Source organism: Triturus cristatus, chromosome 9 (genome assembly GCF_964204655.1).
Source record: "Triturus cristatus chromosome 9, aTriCri1.1, whole genome shotgun sequence".
NCBI lineage: Eukaryota > Metazoa > Chordata > Amphibia > Caudata > Salamandridae > Triturus > Triturus cristatus.
The window spans coordinates 878,998,700-879,013,321 of NC_140592.1; the positions used below are offsets into that span (position 1 = coordinate 878,998,700).

General features: G+C 43.8%; 1 protein-coding gene across 1 annotated transcript in view; it reads left to right on the forward strand.

Annotated features, from left to right (window-relative positions):
• LOC146799006 (sphingolipid delta(4)-desaturase/C4-monooxygenase DES2-like) overlaps positions 1–14,402 on the forward strand; it is an 80,536-nt gene extending 66,134 nt beyond the window's left edge. Inside the window, exon 3 of the mRNA XM_085626367.1 lies at positions 12,014–14,402. Within this exon, the coding sequence (XP_085482493.1) occupies positions 12,014–12,157 (144 nt within the window). The 3' untranslated portion in view covers positions 12,158–14,402. The remainder of the gene's footprint in view (positions 1–12,013) is intronic.
• Positions 14,403–14,622: the final 220 nt, after the last annotated feature.

A 14,622-nucleotide genomic window follows, 5' to 3' on the forward strand; every position in this document is an offset into this window, starting at 1 on the left:
CCGTGAAGTTGTTCTTTATAGATCATCGCCACACCTCCTCCTCTCCCTTTGGGGCGGTCTTGGCGGAAGATTCGAAAGCCTGGTGGGATGGCTGCTATGACCGCGGGATCGGCCTCAGGGGATAGCCAGGTTTCTGTAAGAAAAAGTATGTCTGGTGAGTGTTCCTCTATTAGCAGTGCAATTTCGGTCGTATGGCCCAATGTAGCTACGGAGAACACCTCCCTAAGCCTCAGCCAGAAATCTCTGCTTGCCTCCACCCATGTGACGGAGTCTTGAAAAGAATGAAGTACGGTGGCAGACCTGGGTGTGCCAACACCAAGACTATGAAATCAATTCAGTCTTGCCCTGAAAGCTGAACCTAATCACAAAATGTTCAGAAAACCTCTAAAAAGGTAACTCTTCATACTTGCTTTCAAGTTTACTCCACACCGATCAGCTACACTGGAAGCCTGTGAAATATGGGCCGCCCCATACCGGCAGCAGCAAAACCTTTATTAAAACAGGTAAAAATGTCAGAGGCCAATGATGCAACAAGCTTAAAAAAAACTCAAGCATGGAAGCTGGGCTTTAAAGCTATTCAACAGCAGAGGCTTACCACACTAGCTGTCGTCCCCCATAAAGCCAATAATGAAGTGCCAACTAATGAGGCTACGATTCGGCCCGATCCCTCTATTGGCATACAAGTATAGGCAAGGTTCCAAAGAAATGTCAGCCACGCAGTGCCGCGCTTGTAGGGGAGAAGAAGAAACGTTAACTCGCATATTATGTATCTGCGAGACACTGCGCCCATTAAGAACTTATTGTCTTTTACCCATCTGGCGCATTATAAACATTCGGACATGTCAGGGCGCCCTGGTGGAATGTTTGAAGGGTGATTCAGCACAGTTGTCGGCACACTTTTTTAAAATTTCGGATGGCCTCAAAGGACATTCTGGCCTCCGAAAAATCCATAGAACCATAAAGCTCGTTCCACCATTATCAGTTTTCATCCTTTTTAATGTAAATGCCTACATTTTTCAAATTGTAGCTTATGCACTTTATTATGTATCTCAGTATTTGCGATTGCAATGACTTGAATTAATTGTGCAATAAAATTCTATTCTTTGATCCGCTATTATGACGGAAGAATACTGGTTCTGTTTTCATCTGAAATCCGTTCTTTGCAGAGGGTGCTATTGGACTCCAAGTTCCACCTTTGACATGAACTAGTATTTTTCTCCTATACTGGTGATGTGAAATAACTGATCGGAGTCATGTAGTGCATTACCAAACTTGTATGCAAATACATATAAATCTACAGTATCCATTTGTGAACTATTGCTGCAAATGACCCCCACTGCTCCTTTAGTGGGGTATCTAAAAAAATGTACCTGTAACAATGGTACTTATAATAATGGTTTTCATCGACCACAATGGCAATAATTATAGAAGATGCACAAACTAAAAGTCAAAACGCCCAACGAGTAAAATGCATTTTTTTTTTATAAAACTTTTTTTTATTAACATACATTAGTTTGTTGATTTCGATACAGAGGAAGTAATAAATCAGGCATCACAGAGCCAATAAGCAAAATCAGTCAGTACAACATATAACATGGAAGATCTAGGGGGAAGGGGGGGTCATCACCAATCCAGATCTTTCTTCCAGTTTCCCACAGTTTCCCACAGTAGGAGGATGCAATGCTCCCCAGGACTGCGCTAGGTTTCTCTTAGCGAGCATGAGCCCCAGAGTGACCCATTGTGTCAGGTAAACGTTCAAATCAGTCGGTTCCCAAATATTCAATAAACATCTATGAGCTTCAGGACCGAGTTGGGTGGATAGGACTGTGTTGATGGTGTCATGGATCTTGCACCAGTAGGGTTGGATAATGTCGCATTCCCAAATAATGTGCATAAAAGTACCCACCTGGCCACATCCCAGTCTACAATCCCCCCCCATCCACTTTGCCCATCCTCACCAGTTGGGGTCCCGTCATGTATACCCTAAGTAGGATTTTAAGTTGCGCTAATCGGAGTCGTGCTGGTATTGCCACGACTCTAGGCGAGGAAACAGCCTTCTGCCATTCTTTGTCGTCCATCTCAATTCCATCCCTTGACCATTTTCCCCGAAGTGAGTGAAGAGGGTCTGGCATATTATTTATCAATTTTTTATATATCGGAGAGATGGTTTTATCAGGGAGGTGTCCATCTAGTACCCTATCTTCCAACGGGGAAGACTCTGGAAGGGTAGTACTTCGCTGCAAAAGGGAGCGCAAAGCATGCGTGTAACGAAAGTATTCTGTGTCAGCTAGTTCAAATTGTTGTTGCAGGGAGGCGAATGGTTTAACATCCGACTTTTCCCATAGATCCCCTATACGTGAGATTCCAATAAGGTTCCATTTGTCGAACCCCTTGGATTTCCATAGGCTACCTAGCTGCTCTGAATCCCATAACGGAGTTGCAAGTGTGAGTCTGCGATCCCAGCCAAGGCATTAAGTGGTAGTAAGCCAAACGTGCACCGAATGCTTGGTGGGGCCTGTTAATTTAGAGTGTTGAGGTTTAGAGTAAAGGGCTCTATTGTAGTTACCGCCGGAGAGAAGCCATCTGTCCATGTTATAGCCGGGATCTCCCGGTCGAACATAGGTGCCATGGTTGATGGCTGCTAGATGGGCCGCCCAATAATACTTTTTGATGTCGGGGAGGTTGATGCCCCCATCGTACCAGTTTAGAGTGAGTTTACTGAAAGCGATACGAGGCTTTCAATCCCACAGCAGGTCGCGCTGAAGGCTCCCCACCTCCTTGAAATAAGACGATGGAACAGGATCCAGGGCATACAAGAACCGAGGCAAGGACATCTTGAATAGTCGCTTTTCCCAGTAGGGAAAGGGGGAGCGACTTCCAATTATGTATATCTTTTCTCAGCCTGGTTAGAGGCGGGAGCAGGTTCAGAGTGTACCGGAGTAATGGATCTAAGGAGAGAAAGATCCCGAGATACTTAAAGCCCTCCGTGTGCATTTGTATAGGACATCCCTTCGGTGGGGTAGGCGGTTCTCCCGCTAGAACAAATAGCAGGGATTTACTCCAGTTAATGGAATAAACCGAAAATCTACCGAAGACGGCCAAGATATCTAAGACTACAATCGGGGACCGTCTCTGGGAGGAGAGATAAAGTAGGATATCGTCTGTATAGAGTGAGATGCGGTCTTCCTACTCCGGGGACCAGCGCAGGCACCGAACCACTGGGTCTCTGCGTCTCCAAGCTGCTAAGGGCTCTAACGCTAAGGCAAACAGGAGGGGGGACAGCAGACATCCCTGTCGTGTCCCCTGGCTAAGTTCAAATGCGGCTGATTTCTTATATTGACCACTACTTGAGCCAGATGTTTAGCGTATAGGAGCTATACCCATTGCATATAGTTCGGGCCAAATCCTATTTTTCCCAAGACTGCCCAGAGATATGGCCATTCAATGGTGTCAAAGGCCATGATGTGGTCCAGGGAGACTATTATTGCTGGTTCCTGGATGGAGGCTGCTCTGCCCAGTACCCCATGTGCCCTATGCAAATTTAGAGCTGTGTTGCGATGAGGAATAAAGCCAGATTGGTCTGGGTGGACTAGGGTCTCATGAGGCACAGGGTCAGACTGATTTGCATATGGCCATGTCTGAACTGGGGTGGCAGAGTGGGCTAAAGAACGGTGATGGATTAAACCCAGATCAGTTGACTGGGGGTGAGTGCTTGCAATGTTCAACACTCCGTCTATCATTTCCTTTGCTTTGTTCGCCATAAGTTGGCAGGGTATGCTCAGACGTGAGTCCATTGATCACTTTGCCACTGGATTCAAGCAAGCCTGGCTGAAGACGGCTGAAATGCCAGAAACCGGTCCTAGGAAGCTTGTTTCCGGTCCAGGGAAGACATGGCTTGGCAGTTCGGGCTGGACTGTTCCCATGAGGCACAGGGTCAGACTGATTTGCATATGGCCATGTCTGAACTGGGGTGGCAGAGTGGGCTAAAGAACGGTGATGGATTAAACCCAGATCAGTTGACTGGGGGTGAGTGCTTGCAATGTTCAACACTCCGTCTATCATTTCCTTTGGTTTCTCATTAACAGTGACCAGGCGGTTGGACAGGAACTTAGCCAGAATCTTGGGCTCGGCATTCAAGAGTGAAATAGGTCTATACGACGCACAGTCAGTTTTAGGTTTCTCCTCCTTGTGGATGGTGACTATTGTGGCCATGTTCTGGTCCGCTGGGAGGACCCCTTTATCTCTGGATTCCTTGAACATGGACTGAAGATATGGGGCCAGTTTGTCTGGCCGTAGTTTGTAGAGTTCGTTCGGAAGACCGTTTGGACCGGAGGCCTTCCCTGAGGATAATGACCGGATTGCTTTTGCTATTTTGTCGTTGGTTAGGTCGCTATCTAGAAAGTTACAGTCCTCTACTGGGAACTTTGGCAACGCTATGTCAGTTAACAGTTCACAGGAGTCCTCTACCGAGTAGGGAGTGACGGAAGAATAAACCCTGCTGAAGTGGTCCGCAAACATATCTGCAATTCCCTGCGGATCCGTGAGAGGGCTACCCCCTCCCTATGAAGTTCAGGTACTAGTTGGCTCGCCCATTCTTTCTTTTCCAGCCAAGCTAGTAGTTTCCCCGCTTTATCCCCCAGTTCATATACTCGTCCTTGCATTGCTCTCCCCAAGGTTTTGGCCTGTTCAGTCGCTAATGCCCTATATTCCTGCTGTCGGAGCTTAAGATAGTGAAGCTTGTCTGGCGTGACCTCTGATTCCAGGTCTGTCTCTATTCGGCTGATCTCGGCTTCAATGTCAGCTATCTCTTTCTCGTGCTCTTTCTTTGTCCCGGATATCAAAGATAGGGCCTGACCCCGGTTCACTGTCTTAAAGGCCTCCCACAGTGTTTGCGAGGAGGCCACTGATCCGTCATTTTCGGTAAAGTAATTATCTATGGCTGCGAGACATTCCTTGCGAATTTTAGGAATCCGAAGATACCATGGGTTGATAGGGGCCACCCTCCCCACCTGCTTATAGTTAAGAACTAAGTGAAGCCAAACCGGGGAGTGGTCAGAAATACCCCTGGCCAGGTGTTTAATCTCGTGAAGGTGTGTGACTTGGGATGCTGGGACTAAAAAGTAGTCTATGCGTGAGAGGCTCCCGTGGGCCCCCGAATGAAAGGTGTGCTGTACTGTGCGTGGGTGATAGGTCCTCCACCCATCCACCAGCCCCATGGTCTCAAGGAATTCAAGAAGCCAACACACTGCTGTACCTATCTCTCGGGGGGAGGTGACGATCTAGCTCGCCCTAGGCCACCGAGTTTAAGTCTCCCAAGGATCAGCAGGCCCTCTGGAATAGCAAGCAAGATAGTCCCCAAGTCCCTAAAGGTGGTGGTTTGCAAGCCAGGTGGTATGTAAACCGACAGAAGTGTGATGGGGTTCCCCTCCCATGTACCTGAGACCCCGATATACTGACCCCGGTTGTCCGTCCAAGTGGCCTGAACTACCAGTGGGGAAGTACTTTCTCATCATGATCCCCGCGAGCTGGGGGTGAATCCCGCGTGAGCCAACATGGTGTAACCCCCTCTGTGCATGGCTTTGCAGACCTTGCTGACCAGATGTGTATCTTGAAGCAAAAGAAAATCAGGGGCCTGACGCTTGATGTATTGGAGGACGACACTGCATTTGATTTGATCCCCCAGCCCATTGACATTCCAGCTTAGAATTTTAACCCCTCTGTCCCAGTGTGTAGCCATGATATGTCAGATGTCCCTACTTACTTTAGAAAAGATGTGATATGTGTTGCTGATGCAGTAATTACAACAAAAAACAAACAAAACACCCCCTCCCAACTACCCCCCCCCCCCCCCACCCCGCTGCCCTGCACTCTGGGCCTAAAACTGCCCATCGAAAACTTGCAGAGTGCCTGTCACCCTCGTAAGGAACTAAAAGTAGAAGAAAAAGAGGGGAAAAAGAGTGCCCCGCTACCCTGACCCCAATCAAGTCAAAGGTACATCTCCAAATAAGCAAATGAAGACTAGTCCAAGAGAGTTCACCACCGTAAAGAGGCAGGAGCCCCCCCCCCCCTCCACTCCTGACCCCAGTTACTCAGTTCAGGTGCAGCTGCTGGCTCGGTCTCCTCTTCAGGAAGGTCGATTGTCTGCACATTCCCCATCGTTACGGCTGTCTGGACTCCGCACACCACGGTATTCGATCCACTCCACCACAGCTTCTAGATGATCAAAGAACCAAGCCCTTCCCTTCGCCTCAACCCGGAGGCGTGCTGGGAACAGCATTGAATATTTCAGACCCCTCTCTGAGGTCTCGCTTCACCGAGAGTAATGACCTCCTCTGCCTTTGTACCCTCTGTGTGAAGTCCGGGAAAAAGGTTATATCCGCATTTTCGTAATGGAGGGGGGGCCCCAGTCCTGGCATTCTGGAGGATGACATCTGTCTCTGTAGTTCAGGACTCTAGCCAACATCGTCTGCGGGGGAGCTCCCGGCTTGGGATGGTTGTCCGGGACTCTATGTGCTCGTTCGATTACAAAGAATTTACTGAGGCCTTTAGGCTGCAATTATTTGAGGATGAGGTCTTCAACAAAGAGGTCGGGGGACTGTCCCTCCGATTTTTTAGGGACACCCAAAATGCGGAGGTTATTGCGCCGTCATAGTCTTCTAACTTTAAGTCTGTGAATTTACGGAAATCTTGTAGTTCGCGGACCGCTCCTTGAAGCTGCGTGACATCTCCGACAAGACTGGTGGCAGTGATCTCCACCTGTTTGACTTTCTCGGTCAGTTTCGCCAGGTCAGCCCTAATGAGATTCACGTCGATGGCCATAGTGTCCATTTTATGCTCCAGGGAGGTTTTTACCCAGGTGATAGCGTCCATGACATCCTTTAGTGATCATTCCTGTTCCCCTTCACCTAAGTCACCATGGGAGGCATCTCTGGACAGTCTGTTCTGTTGTGCATCTTTAGATACCGTATGACGGTCCAGTTTGTTGTTTTGTGACACCTTTGGCCCCCGGGCCCCTGAGCCTATCCATCCCGCCGCTAATCGTCCACTCTGACCCACACTAGGGTCACACAGGGTCGGCGGCAATACAGCCCCTCACTGCACTCTCACGGTGGTGGGTCCTCGGGTGCGCAGACTCCAATGCCTGGATGCTGGGGGGAGCCAATACGATCAGTCTCCCCCTGGAAATGCCTACTTCTGCGCAATTTGACCTCTGCTGACAGTTATGGTGCGGGCGTTAAAACCAAGGTCTCACTGGTCCAGATGGGCCCTCCTTTATAGTTCCACACCAGTGCTGAGCCGGAGGCCCTCACGATCCGCCCGGGGGGGCCTCACCCGCCTCTTTCGGGGGCGTCGGTTCTGTACGCTACTTTCCGCCGCCACGTGGGAAGCTTTCCACCCTGCTGCAATTCTCCCCGGGTCCCCGGCAATATAGCGGGCCACGTTTCCAAAGCGTGGGGTGGGTCCCGGAAGGCAGAGCCCCGCAGTCATGGCCTTTGATCGCAGCTTCAGGTGGGGGGGGGGGGTAAACTGAGGCGCAACAGGTCTCAAGGGCGCCGCGCCGCCATCAGTTGATCGCTGGCCCAAAGAGCGAGGGTGGCGCAATTGTCCGGGCCCCTCCTTCCCCACGGAGCCCTCTCACTGGATTTCAGCCGTCCAAGGGTCGCAACGGGACTTAGATCTTGCACATGAATGCAGCACTGCTCTCCAGATGGCGACGCTCCCGGGAGCCTGCGTCACTGCGTGAAATTGTAAATGCAGCCGGGCCACTCCCCGGGCCTCTCGCCGCACTGTGGGTCCCGGCTCCCACTCGGCGAGTAGGCCTCACTTCCCCGGTCGTCATAACTTCGGCCCTAGATGTTGGAGACGAAGCAGGAAGGTTATCGCCACCGTTCCGATGCACGAAGCCACTTTTGGATGGGTTGGATCTGAGAGCCGGATAGATGTGGGGAAAAATCAGGTAACGGAGCTTTCCTCTACGTGGCCATCATGGATCGGTGCTTGGCCGCGCCCCCCGTAAAATGCATTATTATTTATATAGCAAATTAATGTAAAAATAGAAAAGAGGTGTAAGGTGTCCCAAGTGAATTTAGAACCTATATATACAAGTGACAGGTTGTGACATATACTAAGGTTTCCAAAATACAAATACTACCTTCTACTCAATCTACAACTAATATTCACAGCCTTCAGTAACAATGATGAAACGGACTACATTGGTTTGTTTTACAAGCATATCGACGGCGTTTCGACCTCTCATACAATAGGTCTCATCAGGACCTCACAGACACCTGAAATCAAATAATTTAAAGAAGGGGATCAGTAGTTTGGAAAAAATGAGAATTGGCAAAAATGGCAATAAGTAGGATTAGGCCTTTACCTGGAAATAAGGTATTCTGTCAGAGTGGTTAGGTGCATACCCATATAAAAAGTGACTCAAAAGGAGTTATAGGTAGGGAAATTACTTACACAGAGCCCATCCGGCACTGTTAGAGAGGAGTCAAAAAATAATTTATGTGGTTAGCTGGGGTGAATAAAACCATTTGGGGAAACTGGCCTGTGTTAATGTGGTAAAAAAACTCACCCCTTTATGTGGGAGGGGATCTGGCCGTCTTTTCAGTGTGTATCCATTTACACCTCTTCCATCAAAATGAGGAAATAATCAACGTAGAATCCTTATTGGTATGGTACTTCTGAGGAGTTAAGGTAAAGAAGGTGTAAGCGAGGGAGTCAGTACATTTGTACTGTGGTAGGAGACTGAGAAAGTTGTTTGCTATTGGTGTCTAAATATGTTGTGAAATCTAACCGCAAATGAAGATTGCTGTTACTTTAGTTTATACATTGAGGAAGTAAGGACTGCAGTTGTCAGCCAGGTGCTTCGAGGTAAATACGCTGCTGCGAGGAGGACCATTTCCTTCTGCCTCTGTCAGCATACTAACCGGTTTGCAGCGTGCGGCACGAGATATGTAGCCGGTCGCGTTAGTACACTAGATCGTGCATGCAATTAGGAGTGCTGATTTTCTAGACATTGTTACAATCAGGAATACCAATTTTCTTTGAGCTTGGTGATTCAAGTGAATTGTGAATACAGTTCACTTCTTGGATATTCTAGTGTACAAATAATCTCAACTAGTGATTTTGGGGTGATAAAAGGCACCGTTGGAAGTTCCAGTGCTTTATCTTAGTTATTTATCAATAAGAGGAAAACAATTTGTCTTCTATGTTGATTAAGAAAGTTTAGGGCCAGATGTGCACTTGACATACCGAGGCATGGTGATTTAGGGGATTTACGTATTTTAACTATATACCTCTTTTATGGAAGGGTATTATTCCTTTTTGTAAATGAGGAAAGCATTTTGGTGAGAAATTCTATCCAGGCACATGTTTGTGTGGCAGAAGTTGACAGTTCGAGCGCATTTACATATCTCGCTTTCTTATTTTCATTTATGACTAAAGGTCACAGCCATGGATCATCATTGTTCAAAATGTTCATAATTTACATAGTTCATTAGTGTGGAGACTAAACCACACCATTCTTCTGCGATGTTGAGACCATGTGCGATTGTGTTAACCCGTTCTATCCATTTTCATTCCATCTTTTGCAAAATCTGTCCCATATCACCTCTTTCTGGAGTGGTGGCCATTTCAATGACCTGACATTTTAGGTCCTCTGCTGTATGTTTTTTTTCCTTTGTAGTGAGCGACCAAAGGGGCATTCAAAACAGTGTATCTTATCCTGCTTCAGTGTTGGCAGATGAATGTCTTGATGGGTTGCGATGTTTGTCCAATATATGGCAGGGTTGGGTTGGTGGCTGGTTGGAGAATGTTGCCACTTTAATAAAATCTTAGACCATGCCACCAAATTGGCCGTGAGTGCGAGTGGATTCTTTCTCCAAAAGAGAAAATTTGTGGTGACTAATTACGGCTGGGCTCTGCCTTCTCCACGGACCGCACCATCATAGAGCCCCAAAAATGCCGTAAACGAGCTTTTCGTTGGAATATATATATATATATATATATATATATATATATATATATATATATATATATATATATATACACATTATGATGAAATAACACATTTGTCTGTCATCTTAGAATACATCTCATCTTTTATGATTTTTCAGTTACAAAAGCCTAAATCATTAGATTCCATAGTTCATAATTTACAATCTTTCCAATTATTAGTCTTGGTTCCAATGAATGCAATTTGCTATTCAAAAAAAGATTGCTCATAACATCCATTGTCTGCTAAAAGACAGTAGAAAAACAGCCAATATGGATTAAAAAATGATAATGGGCCTCTCCTAGGAGTACTGTGTCCCTAATATGAACAACCGCTCATAACTGTCTATACCTAAAATAATTCAAGCATTGCAGAGGATTGCAATGTTACTGGCAAAAAGACACCTCAAAGATTCATTCTAAATCAAACTTCTCGCAACATATCTTTCACAACCAAAAAACGATACGATGCTTGTCCCGTAGTAAAGTTCCAAGGAGCAGAAGATGGTAAATATTAAGTTCCAGTTTCATCCCCCTTCACATCTACGGCTCTTCCTAGTTTCCCACCCAAGAACAAATGAACCAATGATTAATAAATGCAATTTATGATTGTTTTAACTATTTCTTGTTGAATATTTTGTTAGTCCACAACCATATACATGGTACTTGAAGGTGTTTATCTTCATGGTGTAATGGAACAAGAGGTAAACGATGTGTTGGTGTTTGGGGATATTTGTATGTATGTCTTCATCAAAGTCTCCTCTTCACCCCCTTTTCTGCCGTTGCTGCCCAATAGAGCCAGGTCTTTGGGAATCATTCAAAGATTGGGAGACATGAAAGGGAAGAGGACATGCACACCGTATTAGTCTAAACTGGCCATACGGCACCTATTACCTAATCATATCACAATTAGGGGTAAGGTTTCATCACATAAACTTGAAAAACGTTATCCTTCGAGGCTTGGATCAGTCTTCAATTGACAACTCTTTTACCGTAGTCTTCTATTTATCTTATCTTGCTATGCTAGGCACATTTTTATACTTGCGTGTAGATAGGCTGTCGTGCATTCATAGCAGTTCATGTACATCACTAATGCTATCAATCATGTGTTTATTGGCTCTAGCCACTGAGTCATATAGTAATAATGACCTCTTTCTGCCTGCTGTATTCAGCTCTTTGCCTGAAGAACTTTAAATCTTGTGGTGTGAAAAGGAGCAAGGATTCATTTCTAGTTGTTAAGTATCTATAGCTGCAAAAACGTTAAACAATTGATCCCAGTATCCTTAGGAGTGACGTAACCATGGAGGTTATCTCATTGGTTAGCTGAAGGCAGCAAATGGAAAGGGAAAGAGGGGATCTGGTATGTGTTTCAAAGGGATGTACTGTAGTGTACAAGTGTACGTCTTTGTTAATGGTAGGAAACATTTGGTACAGGATTATATTTTAGTATCTAAAGAAGCACGGCTTAGTAGTTGTACATTTTTGCAAATAGAATGCCCATTTACTATCAATCAATTGCATAATTACAACTACAAAATCACAGGATGTGTGGTTTTGAAGATCATAATAAAGGTTAATTACACTACAAGTTGTTAAAGAATCCCAGCTCATGAGACTGTAAAACACCCCTTGGAATTCTAAATGTGTCTGCGTATTCATTAAATAGTTGCCTAGTAACCAAAGGTTTATGCAAAATGACTGTCCATTTGAGACCTTGATCCTGCAGAAATTTTGCACAGGCATAATCCTCTTAAGGAATACTATCTTAGATAAATATCTATCAAGGACATAAAAAGCATGTTTGAATTCTACTCATGTTTTTACTGGGTGCTATATTGAATGATGGTGACATTTACCATGAACACATTGTCAAAACCTAAATCTATATGATCATTTGCTGCCTTACCCATATCCAGTATTCTACATCAAATTGACTGCTGAAATGAAGTGGTAATGAACTGTTTTACCTTGCGTTTCCACAATTTTTTAAGCAATGTTAAATTATTTTCAGGTAAAGGCAATTGCTGCTGAATATTACGATACCCTCCCTCAGCATAACTCTTGGATGCTTGTTCTTTGGGATTTCATTTTCAATGATTCTATTGGACCCTACTCCAGGATTAAGCGAACCTGTAAACTTGCAAGCAAGAATTAAACCAAGAAGGAACTAAGACTGTAAAAGATTTTCCTTTTGGAAATCATATGACCATGAAAAGAAGAGTTTTGGTCTTCGATTTAACCCTGGTCTTTGAATTGATAAAAACAACTAACTCTGGTCTGTTTCTACTACTGTTCAAATGACGTTTTGTATATAGTCATGGTCAAGATTTCATACTTTGCATCCAGTAAACATTTACCATTTGTCTTTTATTTTGTGACCAGTAGGGATGACAGAGTATTTGAACATGGTCTGTGTATTTGAAATCTTCTGCTCACATTGGCTGATAGCATAGAATTTTTAAATTGCAGTCTTACTGGACTCCGTTTTATGGGTAGACAAAGTCAATGTTTAGATTCAACATCCATACAAGTTTGTTTATGAACATTCCTTTAAGATTAGTAAGAGCTATGGCACATGGAGCTTTTGATTGAATTGCAAAAGCTTGTGGGGCATATAAATGTCAAGAATGTGGTAAATTTAACTGTGCTCTCACACTAATAAAATTGGCTTTCCTCTTAACCGTGAAGTACAAGAATAGTTGTAACTGATAATGTAGGTAGTAATTTGTGCTGCCAGTCGAAAGTAGTCTTGCTGTTTAGCATATTTTGTTTTTGAATTGGTAATCTCTGGTAATGTATAATGATTTGCAGCTTTGAGTTCATCATAGCTTAAAGGAAAACTTTAAATCCACCACAGTATTGAGTAAAAGGAGGCATCATCAAATTATCAAAAATTATGGAAAGTTTTATATTCTCCTGGGTGATAGGGCTGTATATGTTCTGCTGCTTATGCGGCGCACTTCCCAGACAGTTTGTTACATCCATTAACATGGTTCCATGGAGTGCCATACTATTAAAAACCAGTTTGATATTTCAGTGCAAGTCTTATCCTTATTGTATAGATTTCAAAGTTTAAACTCCTGAGCCTATCTGGAGGTATAAATCGAAATAGTCATGCTACCATGTATGAAAGCAATAATATTTTTTTTAAATAGAGCTAAAAGATCATCTGCGTACACTTCCAATATAAAGTATTGCCATTGCCGATCCTTTCCATGCAATGTGAGAATGGAGGCACATGTCTCCCAGTATTCACCACCCTATAAATACAAAGGTATCACACCGCATTGCTTTCAAAAGTGTGTAGAGTTGCTGATTGCAAACCATTGACTCTGTCTCTACTATAATATTATATTATGAAATGAAGCACTGGGTATTTTCAATAAATTGATGTGCGGTGTCAGAATATCACTGCAGTGATATGTGAGATGGCAGTCCCTGTCAATCGCCTCAAAATGCAATCTAAATTGTGCATTCCCGCAAAGGTATAAAATTGCCGACAGATGGGCAGAAATACAAACTGATAGTGGTTTGACTTCAGTGGACCTCTGCTGTTAGCATGTTAGGATTAGCAAACTGACCGTCAATGGGGGACTGTCCTAACGACCACCACGTTAATTAAACACGTATTCTATCTAGTTTACTTCTAGTTTTTTTTACATTGTAATTCGCTTGGCGTTTTCAATTACTGTTTGCTTTTTGCATTTGTTTGTGGTGATTAATGTGAGCCAGCTACTCTGGACCACTTCTTGCTAGGTTTCGTTTTTGAATTTTGCAGTTTCAGACATATTTACTTGTGATCAGATTGGCTGTGATTTACAAATAGATAATGTATTGAATTTATTGTATCAAAGAAATATTTTTTATATCACTATTAAAATATGTTTAAAAATAAAATTCTATATCAGTTTTTACAAAAAAATGCAATTGTGGCTAAAAGATGAGGTTAGGCAGCAAAATGTTAATGGCTTAAAACTGTTATGAATATACAAATATGAATGAGATTGTGCCTGATCAATAAATGGATTAAGAAAATTGTATATTTGGTCGATATGCTATAATCCAAGTTCCACTTCGATAACCATTGTTGCACTATTTAACTTGGTTAGAAGGGACATTTTTCTTTTCTTACCAAGCACTGAAACACTCTCATGAGCATGTTAACATTTGTTTTCATTAGAGTATAAGGGTTTTGCGTGTATACAGTACATGCATTTGGAATTTAACATACATTCGACAGGCTGCATATAAAAAGGTTTTGAAAATCAGCTGAAACGAGCCACAAATTGTGAACTCTATGGCCTGGACTGTTAAAATAACGTCACAATTGAAGTTGTAACACTGGTTTACCTGATGTTTTGTTGTCTTGGTTCTTATGGATTAAACACTTATTTATTCAGGTTTTTTCTTAGTATTTTTCTTTAACTTTAAGCTGTCAATTTCTCCTGATTTGGAAAAATGATAACTGAACATGCAGTGCGTGTGATGTGTACAAATAAAACCTCCATGAGAATGGTGTACAATTCAGCGTAAAAGACTCGTCCAAGTCTTTCAAAGACCATAAGACACTAAAGAATGTCTGTTGTCTTGAATGGAAGATTGAAATGTACAGTGTGAGGA